Source organism: Zootoca vivipara, chromosome 9 (genome assembly GCF_965207765.1).
Source record: "Zootoca vivipara chromosome 9, rZooViv2.hap1.1, whole genome shotgun sequence".
Lineage (NCBI taxonomy): Eukaryota > Metazoa > Chordata > Lepidosauria > Squamata > Lacertidae > Zootoca > Zootoca vivipara.
The window spans coordinates 45550992-45572581 of NC_142592.1; the positions used below are offsets into that span (position 1 = coordinate 45550992).

General features: G+C 42.5%; 1 protein-coding gene across 24 annotated transcripts in view; it reads left to right on the forward strand.

Annotated features, from left to right (window-relative positions):
• Positions 1-21590, forward strand: part of RBFOX2 (RNA binding fox-1 homolog 2) — a 184913-nt gene that overhangs the window by 116867 nt on the left and 46456 nt on the right. For 19 of the 24 annotated variants that reach the window (XM_035127271.3, XM_035127267.3, XM_035127270.3 and 16 more), the window contains 2 exons: positions 3655-3879; positions 19927-20073. In XM_035127271.3, coding sequence (XP_034983162.1) covers positions 3655-3879; positions 19927-20073 — 372 coding nt within the window. The remainder of the gene's footprint in view (positions 1-3654; positions 3880-19926; positions 20074-21590) is intronic. The other 5 variants (XM_035127269.3, XM_035127274.3, XM_088676710.1 and 2 more) reach the window with 1 other exon arrangement.

The window sequence follows — 21590 nt, forward strand, 5'->3', positions numbered from 1 at the left end:
CGAGCAGGCATATTATTTGTATCTACACTGAGGATGCTTTATACAGGCTGCTGTATTTTTCATAGTAGGTGTACCGATATGTTTTTTGTAATATATGAAGCACATTGCAGGTAAGCAGTGAAGGAACGGATACATCGGTTTCCCCGTCTCTTTTTCCTGCAAAATAGAAAACAATCTTGTTGTCTTTCATATGGTACAAACTACATGTTTTGTTTTCCAACCCTGAAATTGATATTTTTGTTGGGGAAAAGTAACATAAAGCAGTTGTGCAAATACAGTACAACCTAATCTCTCTAGGTTGCCAGAGGGAGGAACGTTAAAAAATATCTGAGTTAAACAGAGTGCAGTATAACTAAGGGCTGATGTATGTTGTGGGGAGGGGGTGGGGATCTTATGATGCAGTCTTTTGGGGATGGTTCCACCTGGACTCCTTGTTTCTGGAAAACTAGCATGTCCATTAGAATAGCTCTAGTCCCCCACCCCCTTTTCCTTTTATTGTGGAGAACTATTCAGACTGATGATTATTTTAAAAATAATCATCATATGGTATGCCACCAATCAGATGGACAGCGCGCGCGCGCACACACACACACACACACACACACACGTATATGTATATGTATATGTAAAGGGACCCCTGACCATTAGGTCCAGTTGTGACCGACTCTGGAGTTATTATTATATAGAATTGTAGAGTTGGTCATCTAGTCCAACCCTGCACTGCAGGAAGCTCAGCTAAAGAATCCATGACAAATCAGCAAACTATATCCTATTCTGTGTTGGTTTCAGCCAGTTTTACCAGCATGGGAGTCGACATTTTTGCTTGTATTTTTCATGTGTGGCATTTTCTTTGGTCCTCTCTGGCCAGGGAGGGTGGGGTACAAATCAATTTTATTATTATTATTATTATTATTATTATTATTATTATTATTATTATGTATTAGACAGCTACTGCAGGTCTGCAGGGCCATGCTGCTGCTTGTGAGAGGAATAATAATGCCTAAGATGAAGTTTGCTTTTCCTTAGTTCCATTGCTTTTCCTGAGTTCCATAGGTGGCTGATGGTGCAATTCTACACATGTCTACTCAAAAGTCCCACTGAATTCAATGGCCTGGCTCCTAAGTAAGTGGGTACAGGATTGCAGATGGAGGCTTTTCTATTTACTGAGTATTATGTAGCAATCAGGGCCGGTGGAGTTTTACTGTGTTCCATGAATTGGAGAGATGAGGCCTGCCTCTAATGTGGGCAAAAGCAAGATATGTCCTTAATTTTCTGCAAGGAGTTTTGTTCTCCTTTGGTAAATGTTGACCCCAGTCTTATTTTTGAGTAAATTGATACAATTTAAAAATCTCTGTTCAAGAGATTTTTTGCCTTTCTATGTGGTTCAGAACTCAGGCAGAAGGATCTTAACTAACTCTCTAATCTGAATTTAAATCTTAACATCCTTTTTAGGTTCTCTGTGCAGCAGTCACTGTAAATGACTTGTACTAGGGACACAGCCTTTTAGGGTTGTCTCCTCACAATTTAGCATTAAGTTCAGAATAATACCTTGTGCATTCTCCTGATTTCAGTATGCAGACTCTTTTTGTTCAAGAGTGCATGTTGGGTGATGGAAATCATGTGCTTTAGAAAGCTTCATCATCATTCTAAAGTGCTAGAACTCCGCTGATGTTCTCTGGGTGGCTTTTAGCATATCTGTTTAATAGCTGTCAAACATCTAATACATCTGAAGCTGCATTTGTGGGAAAGTGCTACTAGAAGCCCGGTGCACTGGCATGGCAGTCTCTGTGGGTTACCACAAATTGGGATGAATATAATTAATGCATTGTTTGAAAGTAGTGGTGCTTATGATTGGGGGAGAGAAAGCGCAGTGTTCTCAACGCTGCTGTTCATACCTTCCTCTCTTGGAAAAGCAGGCAAGGAGTGCCATTACAGTAAACTGGCACTGTGATTATCTTCAAAGCCTTTACAGTATTTCTAAAATGTGTTCTGCTGTCTAGCCCAAAGGTTATATAGCTTGACAATAAAGCACAAGTGATCCATGCAAAAGGTTCAGTAGCAGTTAGGTATCTCCAGGGAGGAAGGGGAAACTCCTGTTTTGACCAGCAGCCGCTCTCCCAGATGTGAGGTGTGGGAGAGTGGCCCTCTAGGTGTTTATGGACTTCAGCGCCCATCATTTCTGACCACTAGCCATACTGGGTGGGACTGATGGGACTTGGAGCCCAAGAACATCTCTACCCAAAGGCCACTGGTTCATCTCCCCTGCTGTAAACATTAATGAGTTAGATGGGCCCAAAGTCTCAATTTAAGGCACCTTATTATTTCCTAGCGTGTTTCTGAAGAACCCCAGAATTTATTAAAAAGATAAAATATGCCAAAATGCAAAACATAAAAAGTTAAAAATTAAACATGACATGCAAAGAACCATTACAGTTAAGCAATAATCTAGTAAGACCAGTACATTTTATAAAAACATGTAAAAATCTGCTAAAACCGACCACTACCACATCAGTTCAAATACCTACCCTAACCTGAGGATTTAAAAAATGCTTTCTAAAGGTCAAGAGGGGTCCAGCCTTATGAGGCTTGACAGATGGAAGGTTCTACTGAGGCTCAGGTAGTTTTAAAAGGTTCGGTCAAATGTTAAGGTTTTGATTTGTTAGAACAGCAAAAACACTTCAATCATGAAAACAAAATTAGTTGACTGCTGCTGCAAAGATTCTTGTTGTGAAATAATGAAGTCAACTTAACTAATGTTGTTGTTTTTTTATAAAAAAAGTTTTTATCTTTGGGTGTCATTCTGAAACTCCATTGTCCGCTTGCAGTTGCAAAACTAAAACTAAAAATAATTATTTTAAACAAAGTAATATAGATGGTGAAATTTTGATTTATTTCTACTAAACAGAAGATCACATGGTGCTCTCTGGTTCCCCACCCCAACAGCATAGCCGTCAAGTTCTCCCTTTTTTAAGGGAAATTCCCTTATGCTGAATAGGCTTCCTCACAAGAAAAGGGAAAACTTGACAGCTATGCCCAACAGTTGCAGGGTTAGGGGTAAGCAGTCATTACAACTGCCCTTGCTGACAAGGGCACCTTAATGAGTAGTAGTGAGTTGACTCAGATGGCAGAGCACTTTATGCAGCAAATAGGTGGAGGTGCTCCTTAAGTAACCTCGAAGCAATCTACCTTGAACTACAGTGAAGGAGGGATGGTCTGCACTAGTAAACAAAGAATGTATCAACTGATACCCATTCTAAAGTTTAATGAGATGTCGGGGTACAAATCTGCTCTAATATTCTGCAGTTTTATTTTCCTCTTTTTTAAAAAAAGCTTTGTTCTGATGCCATGAGTAAGAACCCAGTATTTCAGTTTGATAGAATGCTTCTCTGCAGTTAATAGGATTGTTGGGGTGTGTGTGTCTTTTGATCTTGAAAACTTGATCTTATCACTTATTGTACACATTAAACATGCTAAAGAAATCCGTGTAGATGGTTTCCAGGAGACAAGATTGCTTGCTTCTTCGGGATGTATGTGTTCTTCTTGTTGAGGAATGAAAGAGAACTTATCTGGACCCTTGAAAGACTGTTCGTTGAAAGAGCTCTTTTTTGGGGATGGTATATTAAATGCTGTTGTGTTTTTTCCCCCCACTTGCAGGGTAACCAGGAGCCGACAGCCACTCCTGACACGATGGTCCAGCCATTCACAACAATCCCATTCCCACCTCCCCCACAGAATGGGATCCCCACAGAGTATGGAGTACCCCACACTCAGGACTATGCAGGCCAGACCAGCGAGCACAATCTGACAATCTACGGGAGTACACAGGCGCACGGAGAACAGAACACGAACACAGCCACCACACAGAATGGATCTCTTACGGTATGCGTAGCAAGGCTGAGCAGTGCAACGTGAATGTGAATTCCTAATCTCTCGCATTTGTATTTTTTCCAGACTGCATAGATAGGAGTCTTGTTGCAAAAAGTAGACATTCAGTCTGGCCGGTGGGGGGTGGGGTGGGGAGTACCTTTGCATTCCAAGCTTTATTTTTAATTTCTCCCTATTTCCCTGGCAAAAGCTGTGATGACCAAAGAAGAGAATTCCTCCCAGCATTGGAAAGAGAACTGAGAAGGGCAGATGTTTGTAATTCATCTGAAATTATAATCAATCCAGGCTAACATGAAATTAATCAATCCAGGCTGAATGAATTAAGAAGGTGACAGAGAAATTAATCCAACTTGTTTTATTCTTAACTAATTGACCTGTGCTCCAGCCCACTTTTATGTGGCTAATGGGCCCTCATATAGGGACCTTTTCACATCCTGCACCCCCTCTATATGTGGATCACGTTCTCTTGCAATCTCTCCCTTTGTGCAGCTTGCAGAGGCAGGAGTGAATGCAGATGGGTCTGATTGGCATCAGTGTGAAAGGTGCCTGTATAACCAATGTGGCTTGGACATGATGGGATCGCGATACCCAAGTTTCTAGGTTAACTTACCTGCAAATGTGGGTGTCCAAACCCTTACTGCACCTAATCTCATGCAGCTCAGTTCCTCTCTGCCAGCACTGCTTGTTTCTATTAAGTAGGACAAAGGGAAGGAGGAGGTGAGGAGGATCCAATCTTCACTCAGAGGGACGCAAGGAGACCTGTAAGATCCTCTGTGTTTTGGTCTAACTTTAAATGGATCTTTTAAAAGAATGGACCGGTGGATTTGGTGAGCAGACCTGCTGATTGTGGCTGCCTTTGCTTGTTAAGAATAGGACCATTTTAGGGGGAAATTTCAAGATTGGGGTGGGGAAAATGAATCGGTAGAGTTTGTTCCTCTGAATGACATAATGTGGTGAAGATTTGAGGGCAGCACCATGATGGAATTGAGAAATGATGTTGTAGACAAGACTCGAGAAATGCTACAAAGCCATTTACTTTGTTCCTTTTTTGACATAATTCCGTAGTCTCGAACTGGGCAATATGCCTGCGGATTATCTAAACGAAAAGCTTTATCCATCTGTTAAGCCACTTGTTAAGTCTTAACTTCCTAATAAAGAGCATTATGGTGGGAATCTTGGGTGCAAAGGATGGATTTAATCTTTTAATGCTTTCAGTTTTCTTGTAACGTGGCTGGCTAATATCACAAACATAGCTCCCAAGTAAGTCCTACGTGAGTGCAGTGGCCTTGGATGGAAGGATGATTGAAAATACCAGTTTGAGGTGTATAGGGGTGCTTAGCATTAGGTAGCATTTTATCTTTGGTGAGCAGGTGGAATCATGAATCAGTACCTTAAAACATTGCTTAAAATAAAATAAAATTGCTTAAAATAAAATAAACTGTTGACTTGAAAAAGAAGGCATTTTGGCTCATTAGGTACTACACTAACTCATTTAAACCTAGTGCTCTGGTTGTAGGGCAAAGCATTATTGGTAGCTATAACAAGTCCTGCCTAAAGGTGTAGAGAAGGCATCCCCAAACTGCGGCCCTCCAGATGTTTTGGCCTACAACTCCCATGATCCCTAGCTAACAGGACCAGTGGTCAGGGAAGATGGGAATTGTAGTCCAAAACATCTGGAGGGCCGAAGTTTGGGGATGCCTGGTGTAGAGTCATACTATCTGCTCCCAAGCTTGAAAGTACAACACAGGCTTAGATCTTTTGCATGGAAATGCTTGATGTCTGCAGTGTGACAGTGGAAGATATGAATCCTGCGAATGAAATGGGATCTCCTGTATGCCGGTTCTGAGCTGCCTGTATGCGTTTATGTTGATTTCATCTTTGTCCAGACGTTTATTTAATTTAATATAATGAAGCAGGGAATGAATAATGGGAGCGTTGACCTTAGTCACCAGCTGCTGCCAAGCCTCCTGTTCCTCTTCCATATTAGGAGGCAATCTCAGTGTACTGCATGAAAGAGCACTGCGTCTCATCAGCTAATTCAACTGCTTAGAGAACTGGTGAGAGTGAGGATAGGAGCCTGCGCATGTCAAGTGGTGAGCTGAGGTGATCAGAATGACAACCTTTAAAAAACAGATGGCAGTTGTACTTGTATTTTGGTGAAGTAGTGAGAGTCAAGCTTGTTGGTAGTCCACAAAGACAAGAAAAATGCTTGTTGGAGCCATCACTGAGCAGGGTAAAATATTGCTCCACAATGGAACAAGCATCCCCAAGGAGGTGTAGTTTCTCCCCACCCCCCACCCCAATGCAGCTTTGATAGTGCTGCAGTTTACAGCCTGCTTTGCACATTCTTTTGACCTATAAAACCTTAAACGGTTCAGGACTGCAGTACTTTAAGGACTGCCACTCTCTATATGAACCTACCCGGACCCTGTTGCCATCATCTCAGGCCTTTCTTCATGCGCCTCCTACATGGGAACGGGGCTTTTCTTTGGTGGCTCCCTGTTTGTGGAATGGTCTCCCCCAGGAGACTCACCTTGTGCTTTCAGCCTGATAAGATCTCACCTACAAATTTTGCTGTAGGGGAGGGAGAACTTACAGAACTTGAAGGCTCTGAAGGAGGCTTGTCTGAAATATCTTCATAAATTGTTAGGTTTTATTGTTTTGACTCTTACATCTCATGGTTGTAATCAGTGCAATGTAGTGTGTATAAACTGCACATGTGCAGGAAAGCAATTGCAGGGGGTAGTTTCCCAGTTTTACCCTTTGGGATGATGGTATTGTTTCCTACCCTTTAGCCTAAGGCCTTGTCATGCTGACTGTTTTCCTTATGGCTGTTTTAAGCCAACCCCAAATAGAGAAAGAGTATCACAAGAAAGAGTATCACATTAGGAAAACAGATTTTGTGCATCTCATTAATTCAGCCTGACATTCATGCTGGTCTCTCTAGTAATATTTGGACCCTTAGAATGGAAATTGGCATAGTCACTGTATATCCTGTGACTGCTATACCTGGCACTGGGGAAAATCCTTCTGGAAACACCATAACTTTTCCTTAGCTGCCTGCCAAATCATATTTATCAGAAAAACAATGGAGTAGGTGAGATATATGATGGATCGCCAAGTCCATAGCCTCATAACTGGTTGAATTGCTGCTTGGTTTTTGAGCCATGAACCCATCAATCCCACTGGAAGGATCTTTTATATGCAGATCTAGGTTTCAGGCACAAGTAGTGGAGCAGATCTCAAAAAGGATATTACTGCAGCTTCCCTTGCTTCATGTTTTTTATCACATGATGTAGGGTTGTGGCTTTCAGGTTTAATGGCTCTTCAGCAATCTTTGCTTTGGAATTGCTCTGCCAGGGACAACTCAGCTTTAATTATTTTTAAGAATGTGGGACAATTTATTTCCATTGGTAGAAAAAATCTTGGATAACCACATCCTGAACTCTTTGCGGTGCTAAAATGTTTTTGTCTTGTATCAGATCTGTCACAAGTTCTCCATTTTAAAAATGTTCCTTCAGTAGTTAAATGTGTGCCTGGAATCTAAAGTCCCTAGGAGCGAGTTTTTAATTTCCCATAGATCCTTCCAGAGCAACACACACTTGGCTCAAAATGTTTGACTCAAGATTCTGTGCCACGCAAATAGGCCTTAAAAACACAGACCTTAAAAAAACACTTCTCAGCCTAGATTAGAGAGTCCAATGAGTGAGCAAGCAGTTTCTAGAATCACCCACTTATAACCTAAGCCATGAAGCTTCTTCAGTCCTAAAGTTGCCACTAAACAGGAGCAAGTCTTTCTCTAAATCAGGGTGATCCAACACATGGGAGCCCTGGCTAAGTACCTTGGTTTCCTGCCTCGTTAGGAAAGCCAGTGCTTCAGGGGATGAGGTAGACGTCCTTCCCAGCAGAGATTGGGGTGCACTTAGGGAAGCGAGGGCTGGCTAGCTGGTCCACCTTGGGGCTTGTGTGCCTTGGAGTTGGAGTGAGGAGGGCTGCTAGAGCAAGAGCGAAAGCATAGTGCACCTGGGATTAGCTTAGCTCTGGAGCAGGTGGAGGAGGAACTGAGGAGGAAGAGGGAGGCAGGTTGCAAAACCGCCTCCACCACTACTGGCTCCTCCTCCTCTTTGGGGTCGCCATCGTCCCTCTGGCTGGGGTGGCACGAGGAGTGTGGAGCTTGTCTGCTTTGTCCCTTGCTACCTATTGGGCGCTCCTTGGCGCTTTAACCCTCTTGACCCAGATAATAGCAAAGTGAGGCCATAAAGTCTTGTCTCTTCCTGGGATCCTTGACAAAAGACTTAGAGAGGAAGACCTCAACACATCCTCAGAGGCACTCTTTATCATCTGTTTGTTTGTTTAGCCTCATATCCCATTCTCCTCACGAAGGGAAAAATACGATGAAGAGGAAAGGGAAGCAAGGCCTGGTTAGACTACATTAAATCCCAGTTGTCGTCCCTGCCACCCTATCCCCACAGCCACTCTCCTGTATTGCTCGAACAACTTCTGGTGCCCTTCCGACTGAACAGTCTGTGAAAATGCACTCAGGCTTTGTCCCTGGACTTCGCATTGCCCTTTCTGGTTTGCTCCTTATTCAACATGTTTCCCTATTCAATATTCTCAATTAGAAACTCGTCCATTGTGGGGCATTGCCTGGATTATTCGTAATCCAGGTTATGGCTCCACTTTTAAAAAACAGCCGGTTGTTTCTAAAGTATCTATCTTAATGCCTGTATTTTTTGTCAACAGTTATATTTTCACTGTGCAGAGTTACCTATTCAGTAGAGAGCAGGGTCTGGTAATTCAAGTCTCTGCTGAACGTGTAGTTCTATCCTCAGTGCCATTGTTGGCAAAGCTTCTACTGTACTTCTGAATTAGCTGTTGCATTTAATCCCAGTGTTTAATATCTGGTAACTGTTTATTATTTCCATCACAAGGGTACATAGTTACCATAGTATACTCTTCTTATATGTGCCTGTTAAGTTAATCATTCAATCACTGGACGAAGCTCTGGTTTCCCATCCAAAAAACCCTTCAATACGTTTGCGTTCCCAGCAATTCTGCATCACTGGCCTACTAGTTAAATGTCATCTTGCAGCCAAGACAGAGACATTCATTATCCTTCTTTGACAAGCATCTGGGGACAAACAAGCACAGAACCTATGTGGTTACTATTTTTAATATAAACAAATAAAGGGCCCCTGATCCCCTCTAATGTGTATTCCTTGTAATTCTGAATTAGTTTGTATACCATAAGATATTTTGATGACCATTCCTATATTGGGAAAGCTGAAGCACCCCATGGTATGCTTAGCAGGCTGCCTTGCCAGGATATTTTTCTGCACCATCTGGTCTAGTTATATAACCATCCATCACAGGCCTGTTTGTGAGAACCCCCAAAAATTGGAAGGGGGAAAGAAAGCACAAAATACAGAAGGATTTGTTAGTAGGTTTTTTTATTGGGGTGTATGTGTGTCTTTCTTTCCCTTTCCCACATTACCATAGTAATTCAGAACATCAGATCAGTTTCTTAGGATGAACGCCACAGTCAAGAAGTTCCCAGACATGTCTTCAAGGGAACTTACTGTGCTGAATTTGAGATCAGAGTAATTGCAAAAGACAGCAGTAGAATTCTTCACTCCAGCCTCAACATTTTTAATCATATGTCTGCATGACATTAACAGAGACTTCTGAAATCTAGATTAATTCACATTAGTCAATGCTGGCTTATGCACAAATTCCCCCTCCCTTCCGTGGTCTGCTTTAAAGTATAGCATACTAAAATCTGTCAGTCTGCTTTAACTATGGTTTCCGCAAACCAGGATTGCCCCAAATTCTGGTTTGCAAATCCACCTGAAACCACTGTTTAACATCATGGTTTTAAAGCAGTCCTGGTTTTTACTAAGCCTTTTTATTTATTTTTTTAAAAAATCTGATTCAGAAATCATGGTTACAGCAAATCATGGAGAGCGGGAGACGGTGTAAGCTAGTGGTATGTTCCTGATCTGCAGACCATGATGTAAAGATTAGGTGTTGTCTCTGTTGAGAGATTGACTTGAGAGTAGAAATTCAATAACTTGCAATGGAAATCTTTCTATTCTCAACTTTCAGCCTATTTGCGTAGATATCCCCCCTCTTAATATTTCTCTGCTGTCAGCTGCCCAGGGCTGAAACTTCTCAATTAAGCTGATGTATGTGTATCCCTGTAATTTGACAGTTATGTTCCCATAAGTGCAAGAACTGGCAGTAGCTAAGGTATAGATGACAATGTTTGAAATAGATTCCTGCAGGTTTCTTAGGATTATGAATTGTATGGTTGTCCAGAAAACATCTCATCTAGTTCTGTCATCTGTGTTTTAGTCATCCCGTTCTCAGAATCCATCAGTTGCTCTGCCGGGATGCTTTGTCTTCTTAAAGCAAAGAATAGTAACACAATAAAATTAAGTGAGGGAAATGTACAGTATACTCTGCCCTATCTTCAGATCGCCCATCTCATTCCTGAGCTGCATGCTGCACAATATTTTAGTCCCAGATGTTCTGACTAATAAATAATGGTCATGCCAAATCATATGAGGAATCATGATGTATAGGGGTATTATCCAAGGGGGAGTAGACTTGATATGCCAAATGTAATTGGTGATCTGCAATGACATTTCAAACTGGGCCTCCAGGCTACAGTGGACTTAACTTGCTTTGCCTCTCTCAGCCGATTTCTTCAGTTCTTTCCAGTTTCTATGCTATGTTGTGCCTGTGCTAAGAACTTTGTAATGTGTGAAGCAGCACTCATAACAACAGAACGCACTGGAATTTGATTGGAGCAAGATACAGCTGTTGGCAAACGCCATCTGTTCTTCTTCAGTTAGATGTGATTAACTCCCAAACATTCTGACTCCTGCACCCATATTTTCTGTAGGCGGTTATTCATAAAGTATCAAGGAGAGAAAAGTAGTAAATGTGTGACAATTTGCACAGGGGATAGGGGATATTGATTGCTCCAAAAATGCAAACACACTTGTTTGCATTTAATGCATTGCTGCTCCCCTCTTCATTCACATAACACAGCCTTTCCTTTAGGCATTGCTTAATTGAGAGGTTCCGGGCAGCGGCGGAGGAAGCCGCTCAGGCACCTGGAGAGGCAAACATGACGTGCACCCGGGGGCTGGGCGTCTCTATATAGCGTGCATGTGTGGCGTCACAAGTTAAAAACTGGCAGTGATCTACCCCCTTTTTGGAGGTTCAGGTCAAAGTTGTTGAGTTTTTTTTTAGGAAGGAGGAAGGCCCATTTTGAGGGGGTTCGGGTCAAAGTTGTTGAGTTTTTTCAGGGAGGAGGTAAAATGTTGAGCTTTTTCTAGGGGAGCCACAGTTTCTTCAGCTTCTTTGGAGGGAGCCAATGATCTACCAGTGATCTACTGGTAGATCACGATCTACCTGTTGGACATGCCTGCTCTAGGTATTTTATTTTATTTTTTGTCCAGCAGTTCAGGTATGGATCTGAGCCTTGAAAAGTAGTCAGAAATGGAACTGGGAAGGAGCTTCACTCTTTCGACTTCCTGCTTCCGTTCTGTGTTTCTGGAGGGAGAAAGATAACCACCCTCACTACCTCATGATGAAGAGGACAGTGTTTTTCCCTGCCTGTATAGTTGCCAGTGCCAGTCTACATGAGACTTAAGTCTGATCCAGTTCCCCCTTCTACCTCAAAAGGTTCCTGGTTCTTGTTCTCTCATGCTGTCTCATCTCATATCTGCCAAAAAAAGCCTGAATTCTGTGTGTGTGTGTGTGTGTGTGTGTGTGTGTGTGTGTGTGTGTGTGTACTAAATATTGCAAGCAGAATGCAGAATATTTAGCGAGTGGTTTCCCCCCAGATATATTCTGAAGAGATTAATTTCGTTGCAGAGTCTGAGTAGCCGTATGCAACCTTGAGAGAAGAAAGAGCTGTATCTTATAATGAGCCACTGACAGAGAGCTAGCCTGAAGGAGCCAAAACTTCTTAGTGGAAGATTAATTGTTTTCTAAAGTATATACATTAATCAGCTACACTTGAGGTGGTTTCTCCTGCCAGGCCACTCTGTAAGCTGTCTTCAAAATAGATCAGAAGGCTGGGTCTATTATATTCATCATCTGTCTAGTGAACAATCACTTAAAGTGAAATTAAAAACTGAGAGGCAGAAGTCAATTTTTATAAAAAACTTAATTTGTGGTAATCGGTGTTTTATTATGGTTTTAATGACCTCATAAAGAGTAAGGTGTATTCTGGCAGCTCTAATGTGATATTTTAATCTCTGTGGAAGTCTGAAGTTAAATGTACCTTTCAGAAGTCTCTCATGCTCTGAGGAGTGAAATGTGCACTGGAAAACTGGAAAAGGGAGGCATCCCACATTCCTCATATTTGAGACCTTGGCTTTCTTCAATATACAACACAACATTAATTGGGGCACAAATTTTAGCGTCTTATATTTCCATTGGTTTGTAGTCTGGTTGGCTACTTCTGTATAAATGTTATATGAAGATTAGGTCAGGGATTCTCAAATCCTTTTGTAATTCGTCTTCCTCAGCCAAAATCACAGCTCGTTGATTAAGACAGAACAGAGCCTTGTTTGTTGTTTGTTTGTTTATTGAAGGAATTTTTTTTATCCTACCTTTCCGCTTTTGAAATGTGCTTTAGGCAGCTAACAATCCAAGCCAGGGCATTTAAAAGCAAGATGATGATGAGGATAGTAATTTTTTTGTTTAATTACTAAAAAGAATTAGAGATAGGACAGCAGATAAAAAGAATACAGTTAACCAGACAAATTTCACAACCTGGTGCAGCCACAGAAGTGAATGCTTTGTCCTTGCTGCCTCTGATTAAAGGTAAAGGTAAAGGGACCCCTGACCATTAGGTCCAGTCGTGACCGACTCTGGGGTTGCGACGCTCATCTCGCGTTATTGGCCGAGGGAGCCGGTGTACAGCTTCCGGGTCATGTGGCCAGCATGACAAAGCCGCTTCTGATGAACCAGAGCAGCACATGGAAACGCCGTTTACCTCCCCACTGTAGCGGTACCTATTTATCTACTTGCACTTTGACGTGCTTTCGAACTGCTAGGTTGGCAGGAGCTGGGACCAAACAATGGGAGCTCACCCTGTCGCAGGGATTCGAACCGCCGACCTTCTAATCAGCAAGCCCTAGGCTCTGTGGTTTAACCCACACTGAAAAGAAATATGGTAGTGTACACCCACAAGATGGTTCTGGGGCTTAGGGATGCAAAATTTCCCCAAGGGATTAGGCATTGATTGCTCCATTTACTCCTCATGCTAACAAGACAAGGAATGAGGAAGAAAACATAAGAAGACCCAAGTAGTCCTCATTCTGTTCCCACAGTGGATGGATAGGAGAAGTCCACTAGCTGCTGAGGAGTGCAATAGCATTCTCCCACTCTTGTTCCCCAGCACCGCTATTTAGAGGTATACTGTGTCTGGTACTTGAGGTAATATATAGCCATTATGGCTAGTAAGATAAAGGTAAAGGACCCCTGGACGGTTAACTCCAGTCAAAGGCAACTATGGGGTTGCAGTGCTCATCTCGCTTGCAGGCTGAGGGAGCCAGTGTTTGTCCACAGACAGCTTTCCGGGTCATGTGGCCAGCAGGACTAAACCGCTTCTCATGCAACGGAACACCGTGACGAGTGCCAGAGCGCACGGAAACACAGTTTACCTTCCTGTCGCAGTGGTACCTATTTATTTACTTGCACTGGTGTGCTTTTGAACTGCTAGGTTGGCAGGAGCTGGGACAGAGCAACGGGAGCTCACCCCATCAAACCGCCAACCTTCCGATCAGCAAGCCCAAGAGGCTCAGTGGTTTAGACCACAGCGCCACCCGTGTGTTACACATGGCTAGTAACCATGGACAACCATATCTTTCAGGAATCTGTCCAATTCCCTTTTTTAAGCCAGTTTAATTGGTGTCACCACTGCAAATTGTAATAGCAAATTCTGGAGTTTAAGACTGCAGTGTGTGAAGAAGCACTCTTTCTCTCTCTTCTGTCTGTCCTGAATCTCACACATTTCAGCTTCATTGGATGATACTGGGTTCTAGGGTTATGAGAGAGAGAGAGAGAGAACAATAACACACCTCCCTATCCACTTTCGTCACACACAATACATAATTTTATGCACTTCACCTTTTAAGCTTAGGTAGTGAAAAGGGTCCTGCTGCCAGGCCCAGTAAAGGTATCCACTGGGAGAGGTTTGGGAGGAGCAGGGACATCCCCGCCAACTATTCACACCACCCATGGGAGCCCTGTTACACTGAGAACCACCAGTTCAGCCATGTTCCCAGTTTCCTCACTCTGTCTGCACCCTTTGTAACCAGGAGCGGGAATGATGGGCCGTATGTCTGTGGCCATCTGGAAGGCTGTGTCAACTTGCCAATTTCACCATCTGCTGTAAGCTGCTCAGAATTTGGAAATTTGCATTAGCCATGCTCCAGAGTGCCAAAAAAAAGCACTTTAAAGAGAGAGACCCCTTGGACTATGGGGGGAAGAAATGATATCCAAGGGCTGTTTAGAGAGACTATTTCCTAGTGGTTGTCTGCACAGATGATGGATGTGATGTCATGCATTCTGTCCTCCTCCTTGGACAGTTTTACCCTGGGGAGTAGAGGACTCTGACAAAGTCAAAAATAAAACTGCCAAACAGCCTAGTGTGATTTAATCACAAGCCAGCTGCATTGATTCTCCCCTCAGGGTGCATTTGTTTGGAGATAATTTTGTCAGTGTAGTGAGGAGGGAATTGGAAGCCACTGTAAATAGTATACTTGTGATGTGATCAGGTGTACCTTTGTCAGGAAACTCATGTGTGTATTTGATATTTGGGGCTGGTTGAAATTGATTCTTGGTTGAATGAAATTAGTTTATCCCAGCTGTTTGGTGTCTTGTTTTGCATTGTGTGACTGCAGATGCTCAGATGGAGTTTATGTTGCATTCATTGCCTGATTGAAGCAAAGCTGAAAGCTGCTCTTGCTTTGCTCAGCACGTTGCCTTGTGAATGTTTGCTGCTAATATGCTTTTGTTTGTCCTGAAAAGCTTATACACAAGTCCAAGGTCATATCTGGAAAAGAATGAGAGAGAAAGAGTAGCAGCTGACGAGTAGAGCCTAGTGGTGCTGCTTTTAAGAGTGGCTCAGAGACCTCTTTCACCTCTTTTGGGAATTCCATAGTCCTTATTATCTAGCTTCGGTTAAAGTCACATGAAAGCATCATTTTAATATTTTGGCGAACATAATTTAAGTTGCCGGGTTCTGATAATGTACCCTTTCGAACTAGATTCTTAAAAGTAGATGTTGGCACCATAATAGATGGTGATAAATGTTGGATTTTCATACTTGTCACATTTTATAGAATTGTAGAGTTGGTAGGCATCCAAGGGTCATCTTGTCCAACCCCCTGCAATGCAGGAATCACAACAAAAGCATCCCTGACAGATGGCCATCCAGCCCTTCTTTCAAGTAATTCTGACTTAAATGTACATTATCTAGCCTTTCTTTCCTTTACAGCAGGCATCTCCAAACTGCAGCCCTCCAGATGTTTTGGCCTACAACTCCCATGATCCCTAGCTAACAGGGCCAGTGGTCGGGGAAGATGGGAATTGTAGTCAAAAACATCTGGAGGGCCGAAGTTTGGGGATGCCTGCTTTACAGCCTTAGGCTGTAAGATGCTGAAAAATCAGAGGCCATCCAGTGGCCTTCATAGTTCAGCCAGGGACTTCGAAACCAAATCCACAAAGAACCAGCAGCTCTTCTTAATGATATTTTTTATGGTTTTAAACTTACTTTTAAAAAAAGTGCATAGCTAAGCATGCAAATTTCTTGGGACATATTGGGTGCTATTCAACTAAATTTTACCCACAGTAGACTCATTGAAATTAATGAACATGGCTAAGTTAGGTCCATGTCCATTAATTTCAGGAGATCTGTTCTGAGTAAAACTTAGTTGAATACCCCCCATATTAACATAATTGTCTATTGAAATAATTGGAAGCATATCAAAACCAGTGGGCCTACAAAATAACCTTTCAGCTTCTAACGATGAAGAGGAGTCAGCCTATGTTGTAAACAGGAAGAATCAGGCATGAAGTATTAAGTCACCTGCATGCCAGCAAGTATTCCACTGTGCTTTCCTTAGCTGTAACTGCGGTAAAAACTGATTCGGTTATTATTGATTTCGCTTTGCTCCTGCCAGCACACATCAGTCAGTGAACATGTTTTTTCAAACCTCACCAAAACTGGGTTCCCTAATGGTGCAGGTTAACCATGTCGTAATAAGGTTTACACAAAATCTCCTGCAGGAAGGATTCAAAGATTAAATAAGGCTTTCTGTCTCTTTCAATGTTTAGAGCCTTTCACCATGTTTAGGTCTCAGTGTCATCTGTAATGCACAATAGGTTTAGAGACGGTACATGCAAAAGAGCATGGCACACAATGGATCTTTTGTTCTCAGTGGATTTTAAAGTAAGTAAAACACCTTAGAAGTAAACATAAGCCAAAAGCTGCACTTCAAGTGAGGTATTCTGATGGTTATCTGAGACGCTGCCCTACGAAACTGGATTGTTATGTTGTTTATGAACGTGAGCAAGACACTGTTCTTCATTGTAGTCGTATTGGTAACAGAGAAGGAGAAGCAGGATGGAGAACTAATTTATGTCTGCACTGCAGGTTAACTTGCTGCTGTTCAGTGAAATGTTGGCTTTCATGGCTTATAGCACTTGGCATAGAGCTACGTGGTCCTTTACATCCTCATAATAATTGTATCCTACACCCAATTTTAACAGGATCTTACAGCCATTGGAAAAAGGAAGTGCACTCTCTTTGAATTTTGTGGTTTTACATACGAAGACATAGTAACAATCATCTGTTCCTTATCAGGTCCCCAAATTAGGTAAATACAATTTAAGATGAACAACAACACATAACATGTTACACTGTCTCATGATTTATTTAACAGAAATAAAGCCAAAATGGAAAAATCATGTGTGGAAAAACTAAGTACACCCTTCCTGCTTCCATAGGAATTAAGGGGCTAAGTAGCAGACAGGTGCTGCTAATCAAAAGCCCTTGCTTAATTGATCAACAGCAAGTGTAAAGGTAAAGGTCCATTCACGGACGACTCTGGGGTTGCACGCTCATCTTGCTTTATTGGCCGAGGGAGCCAACGTTTGTCCACAGACAGCTTCTGGGTCATGTGGCCAGCATGACTAAACCGCTTCTGGCGAACCAGAGCAGTGCACGGAAATGCCTTTTACCTTCCCGCCGGAGCGGTACCTATTTATCTTCTTGCACTTGAGGTGCTTTTGAACTGCTAGGTGGGCAGGAGCTGGGACTGAGCAACAGGAGCTCACCCCGTCACGGGGATTCGAACTGCCGACCTTCTAATCGGCAAGCCCTAGGCTCTGTGGCTTAGATCACAGCGCCGCCCGCGTCCCTTTCAGCAAGTGTACCTACCTCTATAAAAGCCAAAGTTTTAGAAGTTTGCTGGTCTGGAGCATTCAGGTGTGTTTTAACACAATGCCAAGGAGGAAAGATGACCAATCTCTTAGAGAAGCAATTGCTGCTGCCCTTGAAACTGGGAAGGGTTATAAGGCCATCTCCTCCAACCAATTTTAAGTCCATCATTCTATGTTGAGAAAGATAATTAAGAAGTGGAAAACATTCAAGACAGTTGCCAATCTTCTCAGGAGTGGATGTCCCAGCAAATCACCCCAAGGTCACACCTCGCAATGTGCACAGAAATTGCTAAAAACCCAAGATTTATATCTCAGGGTCTACAGGCATCAGTTAGCCTGTTAAATGTTAACGTTCATGACAGTACAATTAGAAAAAGACTGAACAAGTATGGTTTGTTTGGGAGGTCTGCCAGGAGAAAACCTCTTCTCTCTAAAAAGAACACGGCAGGGCGACTCAGGTTTGCAAAGTTGCCTATGAGCAAACCAGAAGACCTCTGGAACAATGTCCTTTGGACAGACAAGACCAAAGTGAAGATGTTTGGCCATAATGCACAACGCCACGTTTGGCAAAAACCAAACACACAATATTAGCACAGGCACCTCATACCAACTGTAAAACATGGTGGTGGAGGGGGTGATGATTTGGGCTTGTTTTGCAGTCATTGAGTCCACCATGAACTCCTCTGTATACCAAAGTATTCTAGAGTCAAATGTGAGACCATCTGCCCGACAGCTAAAGCTTGGCCAAAATTAGGTCATGCAACAGGACAAGGATCCCAAGCACACAAGCAAATCTACTGCAGGATGGCTGAAAACAAACAGAATCAAGGTGTTGCAATGGCCCAGTCAAAGTCCAGACCCCAACCCAATTGAAATGCTGTGTGGAACCTTAAGACAGCTGTGCATAAACAGATGCCAGCAAACCTCAAAGAACTGAAGCAATGTTGTAAAGGACAATGGGCCAAAATTCCTCCACAACAATGTGAGAGACTGATAAAGTCCTACAAAAAACAATTATTTCAGGTTATTGCTAATAAAGGTGGTTCTACAAGCTATTGAATCATAAGGTGTGCTTAGTTTTTCACATATGGTTTTTCCATTTTGGCTTTATTTCATGTGTTGTTCATATGAGGTTGTATTTACCTAATTTGAAGACCTGCTAAGGAACAAATGATTGTTATTATGTCTTCATATGTAAAACCACAAAATTCAAAGAGAGTGCACTTTCTTTTTCCTATGACTGTATATAAATGTGGCTTGGCTTCCATCACCTTGTAAGGTCCATTTAAGAAACGAAAATTTGGCATCTTATAAGAGTTACAGTCTCCTTTGGGGAAATCCATATAAATGTCAAGCGGGCAACAAAAGATTTGATTGGGAAGCGATACAGTGGAAGTAATTGTTGATGAGAATAATTTGCCACCAGATGTTGGAAGCAGGGCACCTCACAAACCCACTTGCTGGGATGTAAATCTGTAGTTCCTGTTTAAAAGGTCTTTTACTGTCCATTAAGGCAGCACTCGTATCAAGAGAAGCACAGCAAGTGAAAAGGAGAAATAGGATGTATTGCTGTTAGCCGCCCTCACAGCTTCTTCACGTCTGGTAGCAGTTGCACGCAGTCTCAGGAGCAGTGGGGCAGCAAACTGATTTAGTAATACCAGCAGCAGCTGCTCCATGGGGTTAAAAACATCATGGACCCATGGGTGGCATGCACAAAAAAACTCCCATATCATAGAAGGTACACCATGCCCTATAGCCATTAGTTGTGAGATGATGGTAAAATAAACCTGAACTATTTAAAGCTAGAATGGCTTAGTGATCAAGAGAGAGTGTGTGTTACAAATCAGAGCACCACAGCTAGAATCTCACCTCTGCCTTGCACTCACTTAGGCAAGCCACACTTTCTCAACTTGAATGCCCCCACCTGCAGTTTGGGAATAATACTGACCTTCCTAACAGGGTTGTTGGAAAAAAACAATATGTAAAATGCCTTGATTATGTTAAAGTTCTATATAAGGGCTGTGTACTGTTGATTCTGTTTGCTATAATTGTAAACTTGAAATGTTGACATGTTGAAAGCTAAACGCTAGTGGAAGCACGCCAAGAGGATTTTGAAGGTAAGAAAGCAGGACATGTCTAATATGGGTGCGACATTAGATCCATATATCAAAAATGCCACAGGTTGAAAGTAGTGCCTCCAGAAAGGTTCGGTCTAAAAAAATTAAAAGGTATCTACTTCTGTAGTAAATGTATTGGCAGAGTCATTCACTCTGCTTTATCTGTATCTGTTTCAATCCACATCCAAATTACACTGATGCAACTGATCTCCCAATAACCTGCTCTGTGGAGAGTTTCTGTACACTGATTTTGTTTTTCTCTCAGCCATTGCATGAACAAAGGATTGCTTGTTAAACTTTGCTGTTATTAACAAACTTACTTTAAAGGTGCTCAGATACTAGGTCAAGAAGGGTGGTGTAAATACCTGAGACATGAACTGATAAACGGATGAATGTTGGCTGGCTTTTTGTGATTTCTTCTCCACTTTTTATATATATTTTTAATTAATTGCAGCAGACGGAAGGAGGGGCACAGACGGATGGCCAGCCGTCACAGACACAAAGCAACGAGAGTACCGAGAGCAAATCTACTCCAAAGCGGCTGCATGTCTCCAACATTCCCTTCCGCTTTCGGGATCCTGATCTCCGGCAGATGTTTGGGGTATGTTAATATATCCTTTAAGGAACCATAGGGCTGTATCTCTCCCCCCCCACCCCCTGGAAGGTTTAAAATGAGTAACAATTTAAAACATAAAGCATAGTATATTCTCACGAGGCCCCACCCTGTTTGGGGGTTGAGTGCCTCGGGACTGCAGTTTTTTGCTCAAAGTCACTGCAGTCAAACAGAGAAGAATTAAGTACACCTGTGCCTCAGGTGTGTTCAGTTGGCAAAGTGCAGTTCCCTCGGTGTGCACTCTGTCCCTTTCTCCTCAGGGGTCTGGATCTGGTTCTTTGAGAGCAAACAAGGAGGATCCAGGTGCTGTGAATATGTAACCGGGAGTTAATGTTTTCCTTCTGAAGGACACATTCATTTCCTGAAAATGACGTTCCTCCTTAAGATCCAATTAAAAAGACTATACCCTAGTTTCCATCTTTTGGCTTTGGGATGGTGGGCTTTCAGGCTGCAAGCATGTTTCAGCCATGTCTGTTTTAAACTACCAACCTGAACCCGATGGCTTTTGTCCTTAGCAAGCAAGAAGAAAGTATTGTCCAGAACTGAATTTCTAAACATGTAGAAATACATGTCATGCCAAAGAAAAAGAGAGGAGAACGAATGTTTGAATGTCATACACTTGGATTTCTAAAATCCTGTTGGAAAATACTGGATTTCTAAAATACACTTGCTCAAGTTGCTCACCAAAGGTTGAGAGTGTAAGATAAGAGAGAGTGATTAGCTCAGGGTCACCCACTGAGCTTCACAGCTTAGCCAAACTTTGAACCTGGGTCTCCCAGTCCTAGTCTCCCACTAACCACTACACCAGAATGGCGCTCACTGCACTTTAGTGAGGAGTTACAACAGTAAAGTCCCAGAAATGGGTGTCTCTGGAGAAAATTGCTGCTGCTGCTCCTGTCTACAAAATCCTTATAACAGACAGACAAGATGACACACCTGTGATGAAGATGAACCAAGTTGGGTCAATTTAGATCAGCGTTCTGTTTACAGCATCTGGGGGGGGGCACTGTTGGTAGAGAAGTTCATCATTTGGGCATAGTGCTCTGGTCCATCCTCACTTCCTAGCAGTGTTCAAAACTCCCATTGTTCTAGGCACATTTTGTGGCAGGGACTTCCATTAGCATGAGCAGTTTCTGAGCTCTGGGCACAGTTCTGCGCCTAAGATTTCAGATTAAAACTACAGAATGGAAGGAATGGAGGACATTTTTCTGCCTCCCCACTTCTAGCTACTCTCTTAAGGCTGGAGAAAAGACCCTCTTAAGAATATTAAGGGGGTGGGTAGGGGAAGGACTAGACCATGTGAAAAATGAACATAATATTTTAGCTGCAGATCATTCATTTTCAGCTTTATAAAAGAAGCATGCCTAGCCCATAACCTAGGTTTAAGGTGCCATTTAGCTCCTAGCTTTCATATCTCCATTTCTAACACTGGTTCCTAGTTCTCAGGATCTGGGAGATAATAGTTTGCCTTCTCAGAACATAATTTAGGCTGCTGTGGCTGATAA